This window comes from Dunckerocampus dactyliophorus, chromosome 15 (genome assembly GCF_027744805.1).
Source record: "Dunckerocampus dactyliophorus isolate RoL2022-P2 chromosome 15, RoL_Ddac_1.1, whole genome shotgun sequence".
NCBI lineage: Eukaryota > Metazoa > Chordata > Actinopteri > Syngnathiformes > Syngnathidae > Dunckerocampus > Dunckerocampus dactyliophorus.
The window spans coordinates 14,919,908-14,945,831 of record NC_072833.1 but is presented as its reverse complement, the minus strand read 5'-3'; the positions used below and the strand labels follow the sequence as shown (position 1 = coordinate 14,945,831).

General features: G+C 45.3%; 2 protein-coding genes across 7 annotated transcripts; one reads left to right on the top strand and one right to left on the bottom strand.

Annotated features, from left to right (window-relative positions):
• Nucleotides 1–1,485: 1,485 nt before the first annotated feature.
• On the top strand, nt 1,486–12,172 carry hdlbpb (high density lipoprotein binding protein b). Of its 6 annotated transcripts, none has more exons than XM_054799847.1 (28): nt 1,486–1,591; nt 2,696–2,774; nt 3,264–3,365; nt 3,452–3,603; nt 3,673–3,888; nt 3,977–4,183; nt 4,356–4,571; nt 4,645–4,851; nt 5,873–5,980; nt 6,061–6,165; nt 6,256–6,334; nt 6,413–6,552; nt 6,627–6,731; nt 6,802–6,915; nt 6,987–7,073; nt 7,141–7,272; nt 7,358–7,576; nt 7,649–7,870; nt 7,957–8,175; nt 8,322–8,463; nt 8,548–8,675; nt 8,756–8,860; nt 8,933–9,067; nt 9,134–9,277; nt 9,351–9,530; nt 9,590–9,706; nt 9,782–9,943; nt 10,021–12,171. In XM_054799847.1, exons 3-28 carry the CDS (start codon nt 3,290–3,292, stop codon nt 10,111–10,113), a joined length of 3,810 nt encoding a protein of 1,269 aa, XP_054655822.1. In that variant the 5' UTR covers nt 1,486–1,591; nt 2,696–2,774; nt 3,264–3,289; the 3' UTR covers nt 10,114–12,171. The 6 variants fall into 6 exon arrangements, with proteins under 6 accessions (XP_054655822.1, XP_054655821.1, XP_054655820.1 ...); XM_054799846.1 differs by having other exon boundaries at nt 8,933–9,073; XM_054799843.1 differs by adding an exon at nt 2,559–2,622 and having other exon boundaries at nt 1,509–1,591; nt 6,061–6,334; nt 8,933–9,073; nt 10,021–12,172.
• neurl4 (neuralized E3 ubiquitin protein ligase 4) lies at nt 11,727–25,492 on the bottom strand. The gene is made up of 29 exons (XM_054799841.1): nt 25,115–25,492; nt 22,819–23,314; nt 22,691–22,750; nt 22,148–22,611; nt 21,967–22,078; nt 21,804–21,892; nt 21,575–21,647; nt 21,222–21,495; nt 20,962–21,143; nt 19,012–19,097; nt 18,774–18,936; nt 18,471–18,678; nt 18,323–18,399; nt 18,175–18,253; nt 17,925–18,094; nt 17,378–17,506; nt 17,127–17,272; nt 16,833–17,051; nt 16,411–16,509; nt 16,190–16,342; nt 15,942–16,109; nt 15,706–15,864; nt 14,532–14,711; nt 14,360–14,453; nt 14,164–14,271; nt 13,928–14,072; nt 13,737–13,849; nt 13,507–13,666; nt 11,727–13,438 (listed from the first exon to the last, which is right to left on the bottom strand). Exons 1-29 carry the CDS (start codon nt 25,343–25,345, stop codon nt 13,234–13,236), a joined length of 4,842 nt encoding a protein of 1,613 aa, XP_054655816.1. The 5' UTR covers nt 25,346–25,492; the 3' UTR covers nt 11,727–13,233.
• Nucleotides 25,493–25,924: the final 432 nt, after the last annotated feature.

Sequence of the window (25,924 nt, the reverse complement as noted above, 5' to 3'; positions counted from 1 at the left end):
TGTTTGCAGGTCAATAGAGTAAATCTATGGTGACTGCCACCTGACCATCTAATCTATGCATTGTCAAGTTGTTTGTATATGAAATGTTATGTCCATTCTCTGAAAAATAAAAATCTAAATGCATTCATGTTTTCTACCTTGAATGTGTAAATCCAAGTTCAGTTAAAATGTTCTTCTGTTTATTATTATTTTGTATGTTGCTTGTTGGTAGAGATGGTAACACTGTAAGGAAAGAAAAAAATCAAATAAAGAACAGAACAGTTTATTTCATACTGCTCCTCAGGTTTTTCTTGACATCTACATGTATGTCATATTTCTGCAGTATAATGGATTCAGGTGGGGAAATGAAGCTTCAAAATGCTGTTGCTTTAATGCATGCATCACATAGGTGAGCATCGACTTTGGTCACAGGGTAATCATGTCTCATTCCTCACAACACTGAATGTTTATGACAAAATTAATACCATTTTACAAAACAAAAGTGTTTCATTTGGTTAATAGGTAGTACATTTACACTGTTACATACACAAACACACATACATACACACACACACACACACACACACACACACACACACACACACACACATATATATATATATATATATATATATATATATATATATATTCTGTTCAGTAAATAACATTGATAGGGACTGAGTAACTTTATTTTACACTCAGCTCAGAGCTCGTGAATACATTGGACACTGTTGTGCGCCTACTTACCATCATGGCGGGTTTCTGCGCCATCGCGTACTGCACTCTGTTACATGCAATTACGATACACAAGGCTGTCTTTCAATCTTGCGTCTTTGAGACGGCACTTCCGGCACTTCCGCTTACCTTGGAAAATAAAACTTCGTTTTCGTGACCTACCGTAATAAACAGCGAGTTTTGTGCTTGTTGTGACCGAGCTGATTTTTATTGTGGACGTCGACATGTTATGATCCTGCCAGCTGCTTCCGTTTTTATTATACAACTTAAAAACTTTATTGAACTTGGACGTGAACGTATAAGTCACTATAGTTATGGTTTTGCAGTGAATTGTTGACTGTGTATTAATTTTGCTATAATATTTCATTGTAGGTACTTTGTTAAATAATGACGAAACGCCCCACCTGTTCTACTTTGGAATGCTTCCACCTAGCGCCTAAACCGAGAATTGCCAACACACTTAATAACATTCTCAATATGGACAGGTTTAGCGAAATAATTCCATTCTGGGTCACTGCTAGAGCAGTTAACTCTGCATTGTATTTGTATGGAGTACACCATTATGAATGAGAAGTATCAATTTTTGATGGACATGCCTGTTGCTGATTTTTGATCAGTTGGCGCAGCATGGTTGAGTCTGTGACAGCAGCAAGGTTTAATATACATGGAGGGGCGAAATTAAGATGAGTCACGGGGGTCTATTTTATTTAGATGCTCCTTTGGCGTAACTATACTGCGGCACTTGGCTTGCCAGTCCGTAGAGCGCATCTGAGTGTATCCCTCCGCCGGCAGAGGAAATGTTGCTAGACCAATCACATCTGTGTTTACACCATCACCTGTCAAACGCACACCCTCTGCTAGATTTCTCTCTGTAAAGGTGAGATACCGTTGCATTTTTTTTATTAATTACCTTCTTATTTAAGTGAGTATCGGTCGGGAAGCTTCACGTCCACACGTAGCCTAAACAGAGAGCCGCCGGTTCGCCCACAAAAGAGACGCAGCCAGGGTTAGCAAGGTTATCGCCCTGGAGCTAGTGCGCCTGGCGTGTTTTTTTTAGCCGATTATCAGAAAGCACAGGCGGCTAATCGTGGCGTCTGGCTGTTGATAAGTAGGTTTATATTATTGCGCTATAAAAGCATAAAAACGCTCATATTGCGGCCGCGATTGCTAACAGTGGTTAATTTTTGAAGCGCAGGAACGCCCGAGCTAGCAAAGCAGTCGACCGGCTAGAGATGCGCCTTAGGGCTGGATTATGTCGTCTCTCCATCTTCCCCCAGTTCACGAACACAGTCGTTGCTCTCAGCTGTTTCTTTCTTGCCTTTACTGGCGACCTTTGCAAGTGATGGATTTCATAGAGAAGTGTTGCACAATCAAAAATAATGCATCCGCCCAAATCCTTCACTATTATTAGCATCACTATCACATATAACTACAAATTAAATCTAAAACGAAGAACTTTATAAAACGAAGAAGGCTTATACTAAATAAAAATGTATGATTTAATTGAAATTACATAACATTGATGTAGTGCTTAGTGAAGTGGCCAAACAGGAAATAAATGAGTAAACAAGTACTACACTCTCCCAGACTGAAGCCTTTACGAGCTGTCAAACGCATATGATAATTGTACATTAATGATATGTGCATGCTTAGGTGTGGGTGGCACTGGTGCCAAGGTGGGTGAAGTGTCTTGCCCAAGGACACAACAGCACAAGTGTCGGGTTGTGGGATGACCTTCTCTACCTTCTGAGTCACTGCCGCCCACTAATGTTGTACAGTGAAACTATGTCTGGTGAAACTACATTTATGTTTTGACTGTATGATTAAATCTGCATGACCACTAGTGTGGAGGGTCGTTGCAGGAAAGAGAGACGATTGGATCACATAGAAGTGTGCAGCACAGTGTAGGTGTGTTATGCTGTAAAGTGCAGTGTTTGCTTACAGACTTTTAAAAAATGATTAAAATCTGCTATGCACCCAGGAGCTGAAAAACAGACTCACACTGAAGCGCTTACGGTAGCCGCTAACTGGACGGACTCTCTGGCAATCGACCTTTGCAGGTAAAACTCTTTGCACAAGACAATGTGTCTATCTTGTGGCTTGAGTGGGCTGCAAGAAGTGTATGTCTGCACCTTACCGAGCTTACCTTCAGGTTGTTGTTGGCAGCATGTCACCTTGCAGTTGTGAATTAAGGTAAAGCTCTAGCATGCAAAGTGGCATTTCAGAGGAGAGTCACCTGCCTGGAACATTTCATAGACAGAAAGTCACTGTTGCAAAGAGTAGCGGCATTGCACATTTAGAGATCTTATGACATGTGCATCACCAGGTATGTTACTAGCAGTCGCCTCAGTGTGTGTGTTTGACTCTGTGTTTCCCCCAAAGCACCATAGCCCCCCTGTGTCTGTTTAGGACTTGTCAAGGATTAATCGGAGAGTCTCAGGTGCAGCATGTATCTATGCCTTGTGGAAAACAGTGGTTAGACATGCTTCAAAAATATATGCATCAACTGTTTTTTCATCTTTTCTTTTGCTCTCCTTCTGTTGTTTCAGTGGAATAGCGGAATAAGTCTTGAACTATGAGCTCAGTGGCAGTGTTGACCCCTGAGAGCTTTGCGGAGCACCGCAGCGGCCTGAAAGACGAGGAGATGATCGGTAACATTTTCTCATCATTTGATATTATCATCTTATCAACTGATTATCATTTTATCAGTTCACATTTGCTCACTTTTCTGGTACAGGCTGTGTCCCGGAGGATGAGGCCTACATCCCCACCTACTTGGAGGCCTTCCCGCCATTGCCAGAGAAGGGTGCACCGGGGGAGAAGGCCGGGGAGGTGGCCCCTGCCTGGGGGGGAAAAATTAGACCTATCAAAGCTTCCGTCATCACGCAGGTCTGTTTGCCGGCGACAGCATCCACAACACCCGTCATGCTCTACAATATTGGCCTGCGATGTCTCCAGGTGTTCCACGTGCCCCTCGAGGAGCGCCGCTACAAGGACAACAGCCAGTTTGGGGAAGGTGAAGAGGCTAAAGTGTGCTTGGACATCATGCAGCGGACAGGAGCCCACATTGAGCTGTCCCTGGCTAAAGACCAGGGCCTATCCATCATGGTCACCGGCAAACTGGACTCTGTGATGAAGGCTCGAAAGGAAATTGTAGCGCGACTGCAGACTCAGGTAAAGTCAGAAAAATTACAATTTGTCTCGCTACATTTATTAGTGGCTGCACTTCCTTTTTAAATTTTTTATTTTAAACAAACCCTAGGCCTCAGCCACGGTGGGCATCCCCAAGGAGCACCATCGCTTTGTCATCGGCAAGAATGGCGAGAAGCTGCAAGAGCTGGAGCTGAAGACGGCCACCAAGATCGCTATTCCACGCCCAGACGACCCCAGCGCCAACATCCGCGTCACCGGCACCAAGGAGGGTATCGAGAAGGCCCGTCATGAGATACTCCTGATCTCGGCGGAACAGGTCAGACGTGGGGGAAACTCACCTGGCTGTCTTTTGACACATGATAATTAATCGTCATTCATGAATTTGGATGAAAAGCATGAATTTCCCCTGACGGGGTATTTAAATAAAGCATTTACAATGAAGTATGTAGCTATGAGCAACACTTCATGTTCCGTCTCACTCTCCCCAGGACAAGCGTGCAGTGGAGCGTCTCTCCCTGGAGAAGGTCTTCCATCCCTTCATTGCTGGCCCACACAACCGGCTGGTGCAGGAGCTGAGTCAGGAGACTGGCGCCCGCATCAGCGTCCCTCCACCCAGCCTGCCGAAGGACGAGATCGTCATCACCGGGGAGAAGGAGGCTGTTGCCCTGGCGCTCAGCCGCATCCGAGCCATCTACGACGACAAGGTGTGGTCGCTTTGTCCAGCCAAAGAGAGTAGTACCAAACAAGTAATAACTAGTTACTTTTCTTACCCAACAGAAGAGGAAGACAACCACCATCTCAGTGGAGGTGAAGAAATCACAGCACAAGTACATCATCGGCCCCAAGGGTAACACCTTGCAGGAGATCCTGGAGGCCACGGGGGTGTCGGTGGAGATGCCCCTGCTGGATTCAGGCTCAGAGACCATCATTCTCAGGGGGGAGCCGGACAAGCTGGGACCGGCCCTCACACAGGTCTATGCCAAGGTGAGGAGGGCAGGGGAGGAGATGCAGTATTTGGGTACAGTGAACCTCGGTTAGCATGTTTTTCAGTTAATGGTGAAAATGTGCGCCTCAGTTTGTATATATTTTCTGTGTAGCGTACAATATGTTGTGCATCTTGTCGTGTTATTAATACACCGCATGAGTCCAACTGTGTATTTTTATCACAAAACGTCCTTGTTAGCAGCCTATTAGCTTCCTATCAGATGGAAACAGAAACCGGAAGTCAGCTGTCACCCGTCTATGATGTCATCAGCGGTTGACTCTGTAGTTCTTTTCCAACTACCACAGTTACACCACAAGTCTCAAAAATGTTAACACAAAATACGTTTATGGTTTTACTAATTTAATTTGACATGCACAAAACAATTTTAAACACATATAAATGATGCATGAAATGGATAAATGAACATCTAAGGTTACTTTTACCTTCACTGAAAATGTGATTGTTGCGAAAGACACGATGTGGCAGCAAAATCAACTCGGACACCACCTTCGTGTTGTGCTTTGAGTTATTTCTTGAATTCAGTGGTGTTTCTCCCCTTCTCTATCAAAATGCTGGCACTTGCAACTTTCTGCGGCTCCATTTTGTGTTATTTTTCAGCCGTGATCAAAAGAAACCCAGAGACATGAGGTGAGAAGCACTATTGAATTCAAGAAATAACTCATGGCAAAACACAAAACTGGCATCCGTGTAGATATCGCTGCCACTTCATGTCTTTGACAAAAATCACAACTTGTTTACATTTTGCATGCAAAACTATAAAATCCTGTTGTTGTCTAGTATTTTTGGCTTTTTGTAACAGATTAATTGGATTTACATTATTTCTTATGGGAAAAAATTATTTGGATAGAGTACGTTTCGGTTAGAGTTGGACCTTCTGGAAAAGACTAATGATGCTAACCAAGGTTCCACTGTATTTTTTTTAGTCACTCATCTCAGTCTTTGCTCTTTAATGTCTGTGGAATGTCAACTTTTTTTGTCCGTTTAATCCTCGCTTTGCAGGCCAAAAGTGTGATTGTGGTGGAGGTGATGGCCCCGGCCTGGCTGCATCGATTCATCATCGGCAAGAAGGGACAGAACATTGGGCGGATAACGCAGCAGCTGCCACGGGTAAGAGGAACGTAACATGGAATTGAAAGAAAAAGCGGAACGTGATTGAGGATAGATGCTGACTAGTTCTGCGTCCGTAGGTTCACATTGAGTTTACCGATGGCGAGGAGCGTATCAGCCTGGAGGGGCCGACTGAGGAGGTGGAGCAGGCTCAGGCCCACATACAAGAGATCATCCAGGACCTGGTCTGGGGGGGGATATTTAATGTCTCCTTCGATTTGTCATATTTTTCATTTTTTCTTACAAGATCTTGTTTTGTCCCCATCTGTGTCCAGCTGGTAAGGATGGACTACACTGAGATCAACATAGACCAGCGTTTCCACAGACACCTCATTGGGAAGAATGGCGCCAATAGTGAGTAGATGCTTGGGGGGAAAAAAACTGAGTCATACGAGCATTTTTCTTCCCAACCTTTTTTCTGTTCTTTTCCAGTCAATCGGATCAAGGAGCAGTACAAAGTATCAGTAAGAATCCCGCAGGACTCAGAGCGAAGCGGCTTGGTTCGGATTGAAGGAGACCCCAAAGGCGTCCAGCTGGCTCGCAGGGAACTCGTTGAGATGGTCCAAAGAATGGTGAGCACAAGATTATCGTACTAGATGAGAAGTGACATGAAAGCAAGCTGACTACATGTCAAACCGACTTCCAGGAGAACGAGAGGACCAAAGACCTGATTGTGGAGCACAAGTTCCATCGGACAATCATTGGCCAGAAGGGAGAGAAGATAAAGGAAGTTCGAGACAAGTTCCCTGAGGTGACCCTGCTTTCTCCTCAACGTTTCCTTCACTTTGATCAAAAGAATTCTTATGAATTTTGACCTCCAGGTCATCATCAACTTCCCCGACCCGGCGCAAAAGAGCAACATCGTGCAGCTGAGAGGGCCCAAGAGTGAGGTGGAGAAGTGTGCCAAGTTCCTCCAGAAGATGATTGCTGACCTGGTATGACCTCCACAAAGCACGCCGACTACTGTGAATTGTTTTTATTCGCAGCATACCTCTGCTCTCTGCAGATAGAAAACAGCTTCTCGCTGTCTGTTCCCATCTTCAAGCAGTTTCACAAAAACATCATTGGTAAAGGTGGCGCCAACATCAAAAAGGTAGTGCTGTACTCACGTGAGCATGTGACGTGGTGTCCAAGAAATGACGTGTTGTCATTCATGTCAGATCCGCGAGGAGACCAACACTAAGATCGACCTGCCCACAGAGAACAGCAACTCTGAGATGATCGTCATCACAGGCAAGAAGGGCAACTGTGAGGCGGCCAGAGACCGAATCCTCGCCATCCAGAGAGAACTGGTGAGTCAATGAATGGACAAAGCAAATGTGTGTGTCGCCTTCTCATAATCGCTCCTCTGCCTTCCTCAACTCATCTCTCCTCAAGGCCAACATTAAAGAGACGGAGGTCGCCATCCCAGCAAAGCTCCATAACTCCCTGATTGGCTCCAAGGGCTGCCTGGTTCGCTCCGTCATGGAGGAGTGTGGCGGCGTCCACATCCACTTCCCCTCAGAGGGCTCTGGCTCAGACAAGGTCACCATCAGGGGACCTGCTGGGGAGGTGGAGAAGGCCAAGAAGCAACTGCTGCAGCTGGCTGAGGAGAAGGTGAGTGAAGGGAAACAATGAAGAAATAATTTAAAAAGACAGGTGCGACTGACCATTTTCTCTTCCTTTCAGCAAGTCAACAACTTCACAGTTGAACTGCAGGCCAAGCCTGAGTACCACAAGTTCCTGATCGGCCGCGGCGGGGCTAATATTCGCCGTGTACGAGACAGGACGGGCGCCCGCATCATCTTTCCGTCGCCTGATGACACGGAGCAGGAACTGATCACCATCGTGGGGAAGGAGGAGGCTGTTCGTCAGGCACAAAAAGAACTAGAAAGCCTGGTGAAAAACTTGGTGATGCCCTCCACAGGACGCATTATATTTCACTGTTCAGATTATAGATTGTTTAGATATCCATTGTTTTGATTTTTCTTCTCCAGGACGATGTAGTGGAGGACACCATGGATGTGGACGTCCGCCACCATCGCCACTTTGTGTGCCGCAGAGGTCAGGTGTTGCGAGAACTTGCCGAGGAATACGGCGGCGTGGCTGTGAGCTTCCCTCGCACGGGTGCCAACAGCCAAAAGGTTTCTCTGAAAGGGGCCAAGGACTGCGTGGAAGCTGCCAAGAAACGCATCAGGGAGATCATTGAGGACCTGGTAGGAAGTTCCAAGAAAGGAAGCCAAATCATTCTTGATGATTTACTGGGAGTAGGCATGGTATTGTTATGCTCCATTAGATGATACTCCAGTGATTAACCGTGTTGTTGTTGCATGTGCTTGTCTTCTGTTCCTTCCCTGCGCAGGAGTCCCAGGTGAGTGTGGAGGTGGCAATCCCTCAGCGCTACCACCGCACTATCATGGGGCCTAAAGGTAGCCGCATTCAGCACCTCACCCGGGAGCATGAGGTCCAGATCAAGTTCCCAGAGAGAGAAGAAGCCTTTGCAGGTTGTTCTTGATGCTAGTTGCTGATCATGTGTAGCTGTAACCTCTGAGAGCCGACATCACAGACAATTATGTTTTCCTGTCAAGGTTCAGAGGCGTCGCCACAAGAAAATGGGGATGTGAGCCCAGAGGTAGAGTTTGTCCCCCGCAAGTGCGACATCATCACCATATCAGGGCGAGCGGAGAAGTGTGAGCTGGCCAAAGCTGCCCTGCTGGTAGGTTCTCATGTTTATTTTGATCTAAATCTACTTCTCCTTCTTCTTCATCTCTTCTTCAATCACTTTTTTTCCTTCAGGCCTTGGTCCCCATCACGGAGGACGTGGAGGTGTCTTATGAGCTTCATCGTTACATCATTGGGCAGAAGGGCAGCGGAATCCGAAAGATGATGGAGGAGTATGAGGTGAGCTGATCCTTTGTGAGTCTCTGGTGCCCTCTGCTGGCCTCTCCATGTGCTGTGTGTTTGAGTGTGTAGGTGAACATCTGGGTGCCGCAACCAGAGAAGCAGCTGGATGCCATCAAGGTGACGGGCCTGGCTGCCAATGTACAGCGAGCCAAGCAGGGTGTGCTGGAGCGGGTCAAAGAGCTCCAGGCGGAGCAGAAGGACAGGGTAAAGGTACATTTATGTCCTCTTCCACGGCTTGTGTCCTTTCACTTATGTTATGTCTCTACGCAGATGCTGCGGAGCTTCAAGGTAACCATGTCTGTAGAGCCAAAGTTCCATCCGAAGATCATCGGACGCAAGGGGGCGGTCATCTCCCAGATTCGAAAAGAGCACGACGTCAACATCCAGTTCCCTGACAAAGGAGACGAGCAACAGGTGTGCAACCTTCTGCTTTACCCTTCACCTGTAAGCACTTCCTCTCTGTTGCTTCATGTGTGTTGTCTCTCAGGACCTGATTGTCATCTCGGGATATGAGGGCAACGTGGAGGAGGCGTGTCAGGCAATCCGGCAGCTTGTGGCTGAGCTTCAGGAGATGGTCAGCCAGGATGTGCACTTGGACCCGAGGACGCACGCCCGCATCATTGGTGCCCGCGGTAAAGCCATACGCAAGCTGATGGAGGAGTTTAAGGTGAGCCTTGATACTCATCTTTCCGTTCACCTGTCTTTATAACCTTCTGGTGTTTGCAGGTGGATATACGCTTCCCTCCACCAAACTCCGACGAGCCCGACAAAGTGACAGTGACGGGCCTTCCTGAGACAGTGGACAGTGCCATCGACCACCTGCTCAACCTGGAGGAAGAATATGTGAGAGAAGAAGATGCCCTCTGACAACATGGCAACAAGTCAACATGGCTGACCCCTCCTCTGCAACTCTTGTAGATTCTCAGCGTGACAGAGACTGAGACGTTGGCAGCATACATGAAGCCTCCATCGCGCTATGGAGGAGGTAGAGGCGGAGCAGGCGGAGCGGATGATGGCAGTGGGGGTCCGGCGAAAGGCTTTGTGGTGCGTGACGCTCCCTGGAACGCCACAGAGAATAAGGTGAGGCCAAACAGCACCTGACAGGCCGCGCTCTGGTGAGGCCAACGGGTGAACATAGTGTCTGTGGCTCTTTACAGGCCCCAGACATGACCAGTGCCGAGGACTTCCCCACGTTTGGGACAGGCGTGACCCCCAAGCAGATGTCCGCCTGGGGTCCCAAGAAGTTTTGAAAGCAGATCCACTGAGACAACAGACATCTAATCAAATTGCTGCTCACCTTCCTTCCTTCCTCCCGAATGTTGCTGCAATGCATTCTGGGAGATTGGTTCCTCTCTTCTCCTTTGCCCCCTAAGAGAGAACAAGAATGTCGCACTCTCTTTAATGTCCCGCTCTGCCTCTCAGCTGGCCCTACCATTGCCGGTTCATTTCTTAAAGGTTTTGTCTTGGAACTGCACAGACTGCCAAACTCAACTCACTGCTAATTCTTTTCCTGTGCTTGGCTGCATGTGTGTGTGTGTGTGTGTGTGTGTGTGTGTGTGTGGTGTAGATTATTTTCAGGCAAACCGGCTGCTGTAGTTTTCTTTAAAAAAAAAAAAAAGGACTCATGATGAGGCGACTTCTTGCACTGATCTCATGCTCTGTTTATTTATTTATTCAAAAAAGGAGCCATTTCATTTGGACTACTGTGATCTACTATTTTTTTAAAAAGCACCCACTGTAGCAACATTATGTTTGTGGGTGAACAATGTTCTTCAGGGTTTGGGAACATGTCGCCAGTGGTTACTGTACGTGTATAAAGAGTTTTTTGCTATTTTTTTAAATTGTGAGGGAATTTTTTTGTTGGTGGTATATTTGAGTGTGTGTGTGTGTGTGTGTGCTTGAGATGTGTGTTTGGATGAAGCTGAACCAAACTTGGACTGACTTGGTCATTTACTCTAAGAGCTTCTCATTAATGCTTGATATTTTTGTCAAAGTGCAATCAAAAGCTGCTCAGAAGTGGGCGATACTACAAATTTTGATATCAATCCAATACCAAGTAAATACAGGGCCAGTATCGTATCGATACGTATTCTTTTTACTTGGGCATTTTTAAATATCATTGAATGATTTTCAGATTTTGCCTTTAATTTGTTGATCGTGATTATAATCAGACTAAAACACAGGACAAAGACTTCACGCAAAACAACTTGTATCAACAAACATATTTGTGAATAATTTAAGAAATGGTTATACAACAATACAAGACAGTGTAACAATATAAATAAAATACAATTTTTTTTTCGCAAAATAAAGTCAATAGTGCTAAATAAGTAAAAGAGCTACTAATAACTACTTTTATGATATATATATATGAACAACACAATAAATTAAATAAAAATGTTTGCGCTCATACCTCTAGTATCGATCCGGTACCGATAAGGCCCTAAAATCGCCGATTTCAATATTTGGATCGATCGGCCCACCTCTGTCCTAGCTTTCCCCACAAAAGAATCAAAGCAACTTCCTTTCACTCATCTCCTTATCGTTTGCAGCAAAACTCATATTTCAGTGTAGTCGCATAGCATTGTAGGATTTCTTTCTTTTTTTTTTGAGAATGAAATGTTACATTTAAAGTTAATTTAAGCAAATTTAGTTGTGGCTGGGATTAGCGTTGTTTAGCATGGCGTTAAACATAAAATGTAGGCCAATCCGCTGCTTTTAATGCCACGCCATCAACAAGCGGAATGATTTTAAAATGTCTCACATCGTCACTGAAGCTCTGGGTCAACGTCAGCACGTAGAGTCGCCGGATTTTAGTCGAGGCTGAAAGAGCACGTCTCCCATGATGCTTAGCGATTGTGGGGTTATCTGAGTAAAATGAGTTTTTAACGTAACTCGTCAAGAAAATGAGTAGAAAGTGATCACATCTGTATGAAAACCCTCAGGGTCCAATTTGGTGCATAAATTCGTCTTTTAACAGCAGAGGGCAGGTTGATGAAACAGACTATGCAACCCAGGGATGTACTGTATTTTATTTGGGTTTTTTTTTAAGTTGTAAAAGTCATGACGTTGTTGCTTCATGCTTGTCTGATCTTCAATGGCAGGACAGAGCTGCCCCCCACAGCAGCTATAATTTCTGTGAAAAGCTACCAAGAAAAACACACTATTGGCCTTAATAAGTAAGAAATCAACAGCATTTTGACAAAAGGTGTGATTGTGTAAGTAAGTACTGTACTGCAATAAAAAAAAATGTCAGTTGACTTTGTTTCTTACTCTAAATAAAATTTGACAGAAAAGGAGCATGTCCTTGTAGGTCTTTTGTTTGACATTTCTATAACAAAAAAAAACCTTCTGCGCATACTGTCAGTTTATTTTCATTTTCTTATAAATCAGGAATATATTTATGTACAACCCAACATACAGAAAGGAAAAGGGGGAAAAAGTAACATTTTACAAAGCAGCACTGGGCCATAAATGACCCATTATAATATGTTTCACATTTTTGATTGGAAGTTTCCTCTGATGCCAGCAGCTCAAAGATTACTGAGATTCTTGAATCCATTTTGAGTTTGACTCATCAAGTGTGCCTTGAGAAGCGTCAGGGTGTCATGAGACGTAGCTCGTTGAGAACAAAAACGAACAAGCTGTTACAATCAATCTTACACTGGGTGCGCTGAATAAATTGATACTTGTGTCAGAAATAGATGGTTTCAAGATAGGAACCACAGAGCCCCGATTAAGAACATTCTCATGTAAACGCCAGCATGAACGACGCCTCAGTTTTCTGTTTGGATGTTAACACTGAGGGCATAAGACATTTTTGTTCTCATAAGAAGGGAGTAGTAAACCTTGCAGTTCTGAAAAATGATCTAGAAGGTTGTAAATGTGGACCAAAAGGTGCCAGACATCCTCTCAAAACACCTTTCTCTGGATTTTTTGGTGAGGAGAAAGCAAAGACCAGGAAGCCTTGCACACAAACACAACTGCAATATGTTACATGTGTAAACAATCCAGTTACAAGTCATCAATTCGTCTAATTCAAGTGTGAAAACAGGATTACAATTCAGTCATAATCCATTAAAGTTCATCTTGGCAGGGGACGAGTGCTACAAAAATAAAACACATGGGAACAGATGAGGTGTTAAAATGAGTGACAAAAATCTTCAGGAAACTAATAAATGTGTCACGTTGCTGTTTTTGACGGGTTTAAAATTGCCCACGAGTGTCCGAAACATAAAGTGCAGGCAGTGTCTGTTCTTTAAAAGCAGTAAAATAATCCTGTGGACAATCATAAGGACCAGTTGGATCCCAGAGGAGTCTGTTGCTCAAGGCAGGGCTTGGATTTGTGACTTTATCAAAAGTGGAAGGTGTCACTCGACCCGCACAAGCAGGCCATAGAGGAGTGTGCCACCCTGCTCTTTCGTCATCCACTCAATCTCAGAGTTGCTGAATCGGGGGTCCAGGGGCTCGCTGTGGCCCAGCGTCTGCGGCCCCGCCTTGTAGGAACCCGGGCGCACGCACACCTGGAAGCCCACCTGGGCCTGGTGGCAGCGGTGAGAGCGGGGGTCCCGAAATCTGCATGGGAGACATCATTAGCAACTGTGCTTCAAGTGGGAGCCTTAAGGACAGCCATGAAAACTTACTGCACTTTGGGAGCAAATATCTCCAGGCCAGAGTAACGCATGGTAGGTGAGAGACGCACTCTCGGAACCTCCCTGCCGGGGACGCTGTTCTCCTCTGGATCACTGTACCCGTCTAGTCCCTCTGCTTTCGCCAGAGACACAGAGAAGATGGACGACGTCCCTGTGGCATTGATGCAGGAATTAATCCTGAGTCCACTTTGAGGCACAAGCATAAAATGTGGACTTCCTACCAGGAAGCAGCTGGCTGTGGTCCAACGTGCGGCGCAGGGCTCCTACGCTGGTGCCGTGGTACGCGATGTGCCACTTCTTCAGTGCATTAGAGACCTCACAGTGGGGCTTGATCCTAAAAGACATAAGAGGCAGGTCTGAGCAGACTAAGTAGTAGGTCTGAGCAGAAAAATAACAGCTCTTATCCTCTCACCTGAGGGCAAAACAGCACCATCCGAAAGGCAGAGCGTAGTCGCGGGGAGGCTCTCCTCTCTTGTAATACGCCTCATCCCCCCGCAGCTTGTGGCAGGACTCACAGTAGCACAGATTATACTTTGCATCTTCATTGAAGTACCCGTCTGTGGCACGGCGAGGGACAAAATGAGAACAGTCATCAGTCATTTTGATTTGCTGTTCTAATATTTAAAACATTTTGGGAGTGATGGTTACCTGGTAGAGTGAGCAAGTCCTTGAAGCGAGCGCACAAGGCCTGGTACTCACACGACTTGTTGGGGTTGACATCGGGAGGGGGCGTCCAGCACACGCTCTCTTTGATGCCTGTGCATACACAGCCAAGTCAAACAATGACAGTGGACAATGAAGAGAGAGAGAGAGAAAAAAAAGGACACAGCGGACGCCTTTTTACCATCAACCATGTCCGCCTTCTCCATGTCACCCTGACAACGGGTGTCGCCACCCTCTCCGCCAACAGCTGGCACGTTATTTGTCACGATGGTTACCTGAAAGGACGACACAAAACATTCCTGATTAGAATCGTACTGATAAAAGGCTTCCTTGGTGTCATCTAACAAGAGTACCTGTTCACATTGGCCATACAGGTCGATGAAAGGATAGCAGGGGGAGGGAATGTCCTGTGCTGCAACCCCCTGGTCCATGCCGTTCACGTAGAGGTGGAGACAACTGTTGGCATCCACCAGCAGACCCAACACCGTGCCTTCGGGACATGTGTCCAGGTTAGGGCCGTAGTTCTCGCAAATCTGAGGAGGAAATGCGGTTTGGTGAACTCTCTGCGCCCAACGAGTACTAGATCACCAAGGTCACCCGCAAATGGTGAAAAACCACAAGTAATTGAGACACTCTATTTTTGAGACACGGCTCGATGCTCCCCCTCAAAACTCTTCTACTAGCTTGAAGGTGTCAGATCAACATTTACAATACAAGTGACTGTTGTACCCAGAGATGCTAGATATTGTGTTTTTATCGATATACCGATATTATCCAGTACTACATTATACTACTGTATTAGCAGCAGCTTCTTTTACTGTGATGCATTTCACAAATAAACAGTGTTTGTGTAAAATGAGACAAGTGCTGCAATATGCAATGTATGTTACAGAAAAGTGGCATATTTACTTGAAACATTTTGTCTCAACAAAATAGTCAAAATCATGACCAATCATCAACTAAAACAACATGTTCTACTACCATCAAGTAACACAGATTAGTCTTAATAAATTCACAAATAAGAATCCAATAAAACAATGCTGGCAACGATACAACTTGGAAGGCTATAAGAACAAAGTAAAGTGCAAAGTATGAAACTCCGGACTAATACAATCAGTGGAATAAAGAAGATTCATTCAACATGTCTCCGGTTACTTGTTATTTTGTTTCATTAACACAAGCAGCGCATGAGTACAAGTGATGAGAAAATGAGTTGAGGTGTGATATTAAATTAAAAGTATTAAAGGAGCGCTTTACAATCATTGCAAATTGCATATTTACAATGCAAAGGCGAAACTTGGAAATATTTCCAGACCGCGGACATACTGAACTACAAGCATGTTGCTGTGTGGTGCACGATGTCATCACTTGCGCACTGATATCATTGTCGGCAGAAAAAACAACACCGATATGAACCGCTATTTAATTTTTATGCCTATATCGGCCAATAATATGAGAGAAACATGCGTACATGTAGGCAGGTCTGCACTATATTCCTGTTATGTTGGAGTGATACTGAGCTCCTACTTTTAGGGAGTTGTGGAAGATGGAGTCCCTCTGCAGCAGCCAGGCGGAGCGCTTCAGGCAGCACGCTGTGGAGGGGAAGTTAAGGCGATCTGGTGAGTGACCGATCACCCCTAAGGCCAGCGACGACGTCCAGGACGGATTGAGGCGGTCAATCTTAAACTGGAGAGCAAAAAGAGCCTTTAAGTCACATGATGTGGAAAGTTCCAAACCCATTCCCAATGGAGAGAGGGAGCCACCTGGAAGAGCTGCTGCTGGGCCAGAGGCTGAGCGGTGACCAGCAGGCCCTGGTTGTAGCTTGACACTCTGGCGGCCGTCAGGTTCTGGTTGGACAGCTGGATGTTCTTGCCATGGTTCTCCAGGAAGGCCATGGCGGTGGGCACCAGAGCGCATGGCTCCCCCTCAGCCTGGATGAAACAAGAGGCCATGTGTGATTTCTCTCAAAATACGCTTGGAAAAGGGCAAACGGCAAAATTGCGTCCCATACCTCTCTGACAGGTGTGCTGTCGTCCTCTCCTTCACTGCAGCTTTCTGACGAGAGAGATACCGCCTTAACACTGTCCACATCTTCAAGCATGGTGGAGCTGACGATGGATACCGCGGTTATTCGACCATACAGGTCTAGGACCGCATACACGTTCTGAAAAAACACAGACATGTTTAATGATATGTATATATGCATGTGTGCATGTGTGTGTGTACCGGTACCTTGGCAACCGCAGTGGCAGCAGGTCCCATGTCCTCGCCATCAATGAAGATGTGCATGGTGTCATCGCTGCACCTCTTCACACCCACACGGTTCCCAACCTAAAAAAACAAAGAAAAGACATGCTCACACATGCATGTATTGTTTTACATGTTTTGTGTTACACTGTGGGTGATGCCCTAAACCAGGGGTGTCCAAACTCCACCGAGGGCCGCATACAGAAAATTTGAAGGGGCCACTAGGATACATTTTGTGCATTTATGATGCTAAAACCAATCCAATGTAGGTAGTGTACGCTAAGCAATCTGGATTAGTGTAATATGTCATAATATTTAATTTATTTGTGCAATATGTCAAGCTGCAGGCTGAAAAAGGTCTGCGAACTGCACTTTGGACCTTGCGCTAAACAGGACAACTATTTCACCGTCAGTCGGTCCAGTGAGCAGCCGTAGTTCTGGCGTTGCAGCACACCATTACGGCGGACCTCCAAGCCACAGAGTAGCCAGGTGACCTTGGCGCGAAGCTGTGGGAGGGAGGGGGAGAAACCGGAGAGTGGGCACGATGGCAGCTCAGGGGGCGGTAGCGTGGTCAGGCCGACGTGGAGTGAACCGCACCACTGCTCGTCCACCTCGTCAATCCTCACCTGGCACAGCAAAACATACGCGTCACGAGAGAGAAACAACATGACATGCGATGATGGGGTTGATTATTTTGGCACCTCAAACAGCTCATCCACTTTTAGCTCCTTGGCGCTGAACACGATGCCGTGAGCGTAACCCCCCGCTCTGACAGCCTGGCACCCCTCACCCAGCAACACTACATTCTTACCGTGTTTACTGTGGAGGCGGTGGGCGACTCCTGCTACTGCAAAAACACATGTATGGCAGGTTTAGTTAGGAAATATGAAAATACTGCAACTTGTATATGTGTGTATATATGTATATACAGTATGTGTATGTGTCTGTCTACCTGGGGAGTGGATCGGGAAGCTCTTCTCTGTGATGTTGCTGGTGCAAAGACTGTTGTCCAGCGGGCCTGAGGAGCTTGTGATGGACACCTGAACACACTGACCATACAGGTCGATCACTGCAAACACCTCTGAGAGAAGGAGACAGAAAGACATAGAGAGAGAGAGAGAGACTGGTTTTATTTCGATGGTAGCTTAGTTTGGCAATGAAAATAACGGCCATTAGGGAAATCACCACAATGTCAAATTCTGCCAATGATGCATCTCCCCTTATGATACATTTTGTGCATTACAGATGCTAAAACCAATCCAATGTCTGTCAGTACATGTTAAGCTATTACAACAACCCGCAACATACAGTATTACCTATTACAGGTGGCAAACCAAATTAGAGTAACATTACAAGATGCAATGCAGGGGCAATAAAAAATAAGCTGGGGGCCAAAAAATTTACTCCAGGACACCCTTTGGATACACCTACTGTACATTGTAAAAAATGAAAAGAATAAAGTGTGTTCCATTGGAAAGGTGAATTTATCCTTCTTCTACCTTGAGGCAGACCAGAGCAGGCGATGCCTTGGTCCACGCCGTTGATGTAATAATGGAGGTCACCAGCGGCAGAGCGCATCATGCCAATTCGTGAGCCCGAGGTCAGAGAGTCAAGATCGCAGCCGTAGTTGTTGCGCATTGTGTTGCCATCCTGCATGATGGCTGTTCCGCTGAAGAAAAGAGGGAAAAAAACAGGAAAAAAAAGAGTAAAGCAAATGATATGAAACATGAATTTTACTTGCTTGCTTACCTGAGCATCCATGTGTCGTAGTCAATGTCGGTCATCGTGTTGGGAAACTCGAGTTCCTCTGGCCTGATGGCCGTCACACCTACACACACAGTGACAGATCATTAATGGTGACATCATCAGGGAGGTCCTGTGGGCTTATGCTCCTCACCTGCTTCTATTGAACCGGACCAGCGGTCCACCATCTTCTGAATAATGATTTCAAAGAGCTCTCCATCTCGAAGGCACCTACAAGAAGCCAAATCTCCTGTCTGAATATGGCACAAAAAGCTAGTCAGGCACGTTCACAGGCACCTCACCTGTTGGAAATGACGATAGCGTCGTTGAACTCGCTACGGCAGTTTTGTCGCAGAGCAGTGCGCCCCCCATTGGTGATGATGGCATTGGTGCCGTGCAAATGGTGAAAACGCAGGTCAGTGGTGCTGCCACCTGCCACTGAGCAAGGGCTCCCGGGAGACATGGCTGTAGGGCCTTCTGAGGCGTCCTCTGGGAGAGGGGGGAGATCCACTAAAAAAAAAAACAAAAAAACAAAACATGTTTCACACACACACACACACTCTCTTCTCAAGGACAATATTTTGGCATCTGTTGTAGGTTCTCACCCATGTCGTCCATAATAGTGGCCTGAGCCGCCTGGCCATAGAGGTCAACCACAGCATAGACACTGGGGGGCACATTCCAGGCTGCTGGGCCCTGAGCAACGCCATTTACAAAGAAGTGGAGGCTGCCATCTTCTTTGCGTACCACACCAACAGTGTCCCCTGCCTGTGTGAAACAGTGACAAGGACTTAACAAAGTGCATATGTGGGTAAGATGTATCTTGAATGACATATTACACACTTTGAGGCGGTCTAGGTTGTGTCCGTACTCATCCAGTATTGTTGTTCCATTGTGCATCACGCCATTCCCTGTCATCATCCATGTCCCTGGAGAGAAAGTATAAAAATTAGGGCTGGCAAATGATTACAAATTGTAATCAAATTAATCATAGTTTTCAAATTAATTAATGATGATTAATCACCATTTGCCATAATGTGTGAAATTCTACTGTATTTTATGAAGAGAAAGATAAATGAAATAATTATTATAATAAAAAAAATATATGAAGCACATTTGTATGTATTAACAGCTCCAAATGAACTGAAAGTTTGAATCAAGCTAAAAGATACCACACATCTGAAAATGTATTTGCCTCACGTAAGTCTCTTTAATAGCAGCAGAATCAGCACTTTAATCGCGTTATTTTGAGCCATGAAGGGTTGTGTTCAAAGACACCACGTAACTTAACCCTTTAAGCGGAAACGTCGCAAAATTGTGACAAGCAACATTGCTGAATTTAACAAGCCGTTTCTGCAAATATGGTGCCTCATGTAGTTAACACTTTACACAAGGAGATGACGGATATCAGTAACTTCAATCTGAGCAACATTTGTGGGCGTTTCTATGCAAAGTTTATAAGTTTATAGACTTTGAAGCCCCTTGTGCTCGCGGCAGGCGTCCGCTCGCCATGACAGTCCACACGCAGCATACTTGCCGATGCTTTGCTAAACCATGTTCGGGGTGGCAGGAGGGGATGTGGTGGGTTGTCAAAACACCGCTAATGGTGAGGGGTGTAGCGGGAATGTAAAAAAAACGTGGAAATAGGGGCATACGTGGTACTATCGGCGGAGACTCCTTAACAAAAAAATACACTGCTAATAGATATATTTGACCTGAGCATACAATTACGTGGATGAATGAGAATATTCACAGGCGTAATAGATAGATACTTTATATCTATCTATGTAATAATAGCCGTTGAAGCAGCAGTGGTGTTCAAGATCACGCTGTAAATGATGATGATGATGATGATGGCTGGGTTTGCTTGAGAGATGAGGAAGAGTATCACAAGTGGATCAGACATTTCAATGAGCCTGTTGATGAGCCGGTATTGTGGAGACAGGGATCTGACAAATACTGAGCCTGGTGACATCATAACATGCAAATTAGATTAGTACATTTATTCCCATCACAAACTTTGGGTCATAGTGCTGATTTTTCTAATTTTACAGTATGCCTTTATCATTAAACATTTTCAAGCTACAACCTTTTGAAATAGTAATGTCAAAACTGAAAAAAACTCTGGCGTCTAAGGGGTTAAGTTGAATTCACATGTTTTGAGTGTAGCTGTATTTTCTGGGATTTCCGAGCATACTTAAATGCAGCAATTTGTACTTCCACAGAAAGAGTTACATTACTGAGAGATAAGAATATCCACTTACTGTTTTCCACTTACTTAATGATAGCGATTTTGGCAAAGTTTAGTTTAGTTTTACTAACATTAGTTATCATTGAATGTTTAGCCTATCATAACCACTGGCTTAAAAAAGTGTAATTTGGAGCCAAAGAGCAACAGCATCTTTAATGAACTGCATCACAAACAAACGCTGCCATTTTACACGAGTCCTTTGTCAACTGTCCTTCCTGGACTTCCCACAAAGAACAGCAGAAAGACCATTGGAACTTTATTTAAAATGACGATTATCTTAATAATAATAATAATAATAATAATAACAACAATATGGACAATAATAAATGTGTGATTTCTTTAAAACTAAAGCACATGGCTCTGAACATGATGTGTGTGTGTGTATGTGTGTGTGTGTGCGCACGACCATGAAAAAAAAAAATCAACCCAGACAATCGCCATCTCAATTCTAAGCAAGAAAATGTATATTTTTTACAGAATGGTACAGCCCTAATACAACATAAAGTGGCATACCCTCGGCTAGATACTGTATTTTTGTTTACCTGAGCGCAAATTTGTCATGGTGGAGGGTAGCTGCAGGTAGGCGGGGTTGTGTGTCGTCACTCCGATTTCGATGGAGCCAGCCCATTTGTCCACCATCTTGTCAATACGGACCTGGAACACCTCATTGGAGCGCAGCGGCCTGCTGCTGAGGACCACGCCATGATTGAAGTCATCGGTGGCACTGAGGGGCAAGAATTAGTATTATGTTCAGATGCTCCAAATATGGAGGCAGAAGTGTGGAATCCAGACGATGCCTTACTGTGGCCGTAGCGCTGTCCTGCCATCACTGATGATGGCAGCTTTCTGGCCACAGTTAGGGTGGAAGAGCAATCGCTCATGTGCCTCCGTGTCAGGAGTGAGAGAGAGGGCGGGCCTGGGTCGACCGACGTCAGGTGACAAGGCCCTCATAATGGCATTGTTTCGTCGGAGGCGGTCGCTGTGGTTGTGATTGTGGACAATGGTGACCTTGACGGCCATGCCGTAAAGGTCCACCACGCCATACACCACGCCAGGGGTCTGGGCTGCGGCGACACCTTCAGAAGATATGAAGCCATTAACACCAGGATAACGGCAGACAGCTGTCACCACCCCCCTTTTGTCCATGTGTGTCACCTTGATCGATGCCATTGATGTAGAAGTGAAGCGCACCGCTGGCTTTGCGCATCAGCCCTATGTGATCTCCCTCCTGAGAGGGATGCACACACAGGACAACGTAAAACACTCTGACTCACTTAATGGCACAATGGAACACATACTCATCATACAAAGAGTGGAGACAGAAAGAGCACATTGAGACCAAAAATAGCAGAAGTGTGTGTGCATGATGTGCATGCTCACAAACCTGGAGTTCATCCAAGCTAAACTCGCAATATTCCCGCCTGGTACCTTTCCCATTGGTCAGTATTCCACAGCCACTCATCATGATTGTACCTGACATTAAATATTAGTGATTAATATTAACTTGTTTGTAATACTTCGGTTTAGTGTGTTTTTGTGTGTGTTACCTGAACGCAGATTGGTCATGGTGGCAGGGTAGTCCAGATTGTTTGGGATGTGTGTGGTCACACCGATCTCGATTGAACCAGACCACTTGTCCACCAGTTTGTCAATGCGAATCTGAAAATACACAATATCACACGTTCAACTGACAGCATTATTTTCATGTACAACAAGGTGTCTTTTCACCTCAAACATCTCGTTATGTCGTAGCGGCCGGTTGGTCATAACCACGCCATTGTTGAACTCGTCAAGAGGTCTCCTCCTCTCCGCCGTCTTGTTGTTATTGCTCAGTTTGATCAGCGTGCCACACTTCTCGTGGAAGAGGAGGGCATCGTTGGTGGTCAAGCCACCCATCACAGTACCAGATCCCGTTCCTCCTCCCGCCGTACCAGCGGGGCTGCTGTTTGTGTTCCCGGCATCATCTCCTCCAGTCCCACCTCCCCCTGTTGGTGTCTCTGTCCCGTTGTCATTGCTCACTGCGCCTCCTCCACCTCCACTCCTTGTGTCATTTCTAGAGGAGGAGGAATTGTTTCCTGTAGCTCCTCCTCCTCCTGTGCCCCCACTGCCATCATCACCTCCGCCTTCATCCTCGGCACGGTAGAAAGATATTGCGTTGTTGAAGACATCAAAGAGCTGGTGCTCTGTCAGAACTGAGGACAGCACTCATCAAAAAAGGTCATGTGAGCAAAAATGAATGGCCTGATTGGAGGTTGTTTGTTTTTTTTTTACCTGCTTCTGGCTCCAGGTTGTTGGGGAACTTGTCTGGTCTGCTGCAACTAAGCTCAGGCACTAATAACCAGCAGAGTGAAAAACAGCTTCTATTAACATTCTAAATAGTTTAATTAGGCATTCCTTACCTTCATCTCCCGTCATGACTCCATTCATTGCTGCTACACTCATCAATGCCGTGATGCCCGCATCCTCTCGCACCTCCTCCTCCTCTTCTTCTTCTTCTTCCTCATCCGCTTCATCCCGAACTACTGTCCCTCTCTCGGTGGAGGGCGACGGCGGCTCACAACTCACCACCGTCACCTGCGTGCACTTTCCGTACAGGTCAACCACGGCCCACAGTTTGGAAGGCAAGCCGCTGGCGGCCGCACCACAGTCCTGGCCGTTGACCCATAGGTGGAGCTCTCCGTGGGAGCTGCGCTGAATGCCCACACGGTCGCCCTCTGACAGCTGATCCAGGTCGCGGCCGTACTCCTCCAGCACTGAACGGCCGTCCCGGAGCACGGAGCAGCCAGACACAATCCACGAGCCGCCCTTCAGGCCCGTGGCACTGCTAGGGAAGTCCAGCAGGGCAGGGTCCAGTGTGGTGACTCCGATCTCAATGGAACCGCTCCACAAGTTCACCTGGGGAGTGTTAAAAAAAGGCAACGCTGAGAGACAACGCCAAGCAGCACAGCACAGGAGAAACATTTGCGGGTGGATAGTGCTTGCGCCTAGAAGCTGGGAAGTGGGACTTTGCACGAAATTGCTCAAATGCTGAGCTAAAAATTGCAGATGGATATAAAAGTGATTTGTTTTATGAGCCGTCGGGTTATTTTTAGTCATTCTGTCAGTGAAGAAACAGCTTGTGGAGAATAAAGCATTGAGATAAAAAAGAAGCAACGTTACAGAGGCAGCTTATTCACTACTCATTGACACATCACACACAATGCAACATCATACGCATCACAAACAGGAGACAAGCAAATACATGCATTTAAATCAGTTCACAATTTATGGGCAGTGCTGCAAATAATGACTTGAATCTTAATAAATGTTTACTAACTACCAGGATACACCATCTATAAATATATTATATTCTTCATATCACATAACAAGTAATAACAAGCAATAGAAAGCCCAGCGTGTGTGCACGATAATGTGTCATAATATTGATTAAATTCTGTTTTTGTCTTTTTTGTTTCATCTACCAGTGTGATGCCAGGCGGCTAGCGAGTGCCCTGCTAGAGACCGGAGGAAACACAAGTGACCTTGAGCATCACTTTGAGGGCTGCTGAAATGTCATATGCTCTATAGGAACAACAGTATGCGGGCCCATAATCAATAAGTCTATCAGCAAGTTAGACGTCTTAGTTGCTCCCAAATCCTTATTCCTCAGAAAAAGGATGGAAAAAAGAAGTGTTTAAAGCAATTAGGCTGCTACACTGGCAAGCTGACATTTTAGTCAAGCCTCAATATGAAAGGTGCATCAGCTTTCTCTGTAGCTGAGTGGATGTAGACAGGATGGACAATACAGCAATGCCAATCCGGGCACATTGTGATGGAAGGGCATTGATTTTGCATGCAAGTCTGATTACGAGGGTCCTCCTCAAACTGAGAGCATCACATGGGAAGGATAATCACTTACAGCCTGAGGGTAATATTTAATAATAGGTTTTCATGCTCAGTTCTGGACTTCTGTATTTATTTCTGGATAAATATATGGGCAAAACTCAACATCAAATATTAAAGACAAACGATGATAAAGAATTTAAAAGGTTCACATACAGGTTGCTAGCTACTGTATTATTATTACCATATAATGTGACTATGTCCCAACAAATGAGGCATTAGCAGAGCAGGGCAGATGACAGGAGAACACAAAACAAAACCAACATACTATGAAGCTCAAGTGAGCTCCTAAAGTATGACAAACAAGACACAAAAGACACATTACACCTGCCAGTCAAGCTAACCAACAATGACTTCCTCTGTATATATATATCTATATGTATATATTTATAACTATATATCTATATCTATCCACATACATACAGACACACGCGCGCGCACATACTCGGTTAGCCTAGCCATGCTAATGAACTGTGAGCTGCAGGCTAAGTGATTGTTGCTACACACGCGCGCGCGCGCGCGCACACACACACACACACATATATATATATATATGTGTGTGTGCGTGTACAGTATGTATGTATGTATGTATGTATGTATGTATGTATGTATGCAAGTGCCAGTTAACAATAAATCCCTTATAGAATGTTGTTACTAGTCCAAGGAAAGCTGTTGTCAAATCGAGCTGTTCGGTCGGAGAAGCCCTGATTACGGGAGACACGCAGACCCCTCAAGCCGTCCCACCAAGTACTGTCCTCGCTTTCCCCCTGTCTCACCCACCGCACTGAACAGCAATGGCGGCTGCGTTTTCACCTTCTTATCGATGCGGACAGTGAATACATCCCGGTCCCTCAGCGGCTCCTTGCTTAGCACCAGGCCATGGTTGAACTCTTGGACTGGTTGGTTGCGCCGGGCGGTTCGGTTGGAGTTCGACAGGCCGATCAGCTTTCCGCTCCGCGGATGTAGCTCCGCCGCCATCATTAGGGGGCGGCCAGGTTTCACGACAGAAATTGTTTGCGACAGTGACGTCATAACAGCCGACATACGGCAGCCGCCGCCCCACCCACTGTTGTTTGTTTACATTCCACAATACGTAGACTATGTACTGTAGATCATATAATTTATGTAATCATTATCACATTATATCAACTCAATTAACTTTTTTCATTATTGTTCATGCATTTGATGAGAGCGTGTTAGACTCTAAATACGCTTTCCTCACCTCCACAATCCCCTCACCTCCACAATTAAAGTAAATAATTAAATCTCTGATAATAATCCTAAAAACATAGTACATATTACACACATATACACACAATATAGGATCAAGTATTCTGTCAGTATGAGGATGTCACTTGAACATGAGTTTCCTAAATCCACTAGAGGGAGCACACACCATGTGTTAAACCTCCAACAGGATCTCAGATTCAAGGAAAAAAAAGTTAAAACTTTATCATTTTTTAAATGTTATGTTAAAAACATTTACTGCCCATTATTTACCACTGATCTTTTGTGAACTGTGAAACAAACTGTGATATAAATTAAAAATATAATTAAAAAGTCACAGATGAATTAACTATACTGAAAAGATAGTTTGATAAAAATAGACTAAAATAATGCTAT

Excerpts from the sequence above, each read along its gene's own strand:
- hdlbpb (XM_054799843.1), top strand. The coding sequence starts at position 3,290 with ATGAGCTCAGTGGCAGTGTTGACCCCTGAGAGCTTTGCGGAGCACCGC. Across the intron at positions 3,604-3,672 it reads AAGCTTCCGTCATCACGCAG|GTGTTCCACGTGCCCCTCGA; the intron begins GTCTGTTTGCCG and ends CGATGTCTCCAG. Across the intron at positions 7,074-7,140 it reads GTGGCGCCAACATCAAAAAG|ATCCGCGAGGAGACCAACAC; the intron begins GTAGTGCTGTAC and ends CATTCATGTCAG.
- neurl4 (XM_054799841.1), bottom strand. The coding sequence starts at position 25,345 with ATGTCGGCTGTTATGACGTCACTGTCGCAAACAATTTCTGTCGTGAAA. Across the intron at positions 19,098-20,961 it reads CATGACAAATTTGCGCTCAG|GGACATGGATGATGACAGGG; the intron begins GTAAACAAAAAT and ends CTTTCTCTCCAG. Across the intron at positions 18,937-19,011 it reads ACAACCTAGACCGCCTCAAA|GCAGGGGACACTGTTGGTGT; the intron begins GTGTGTAATATG and ends TGTTTCACACAG.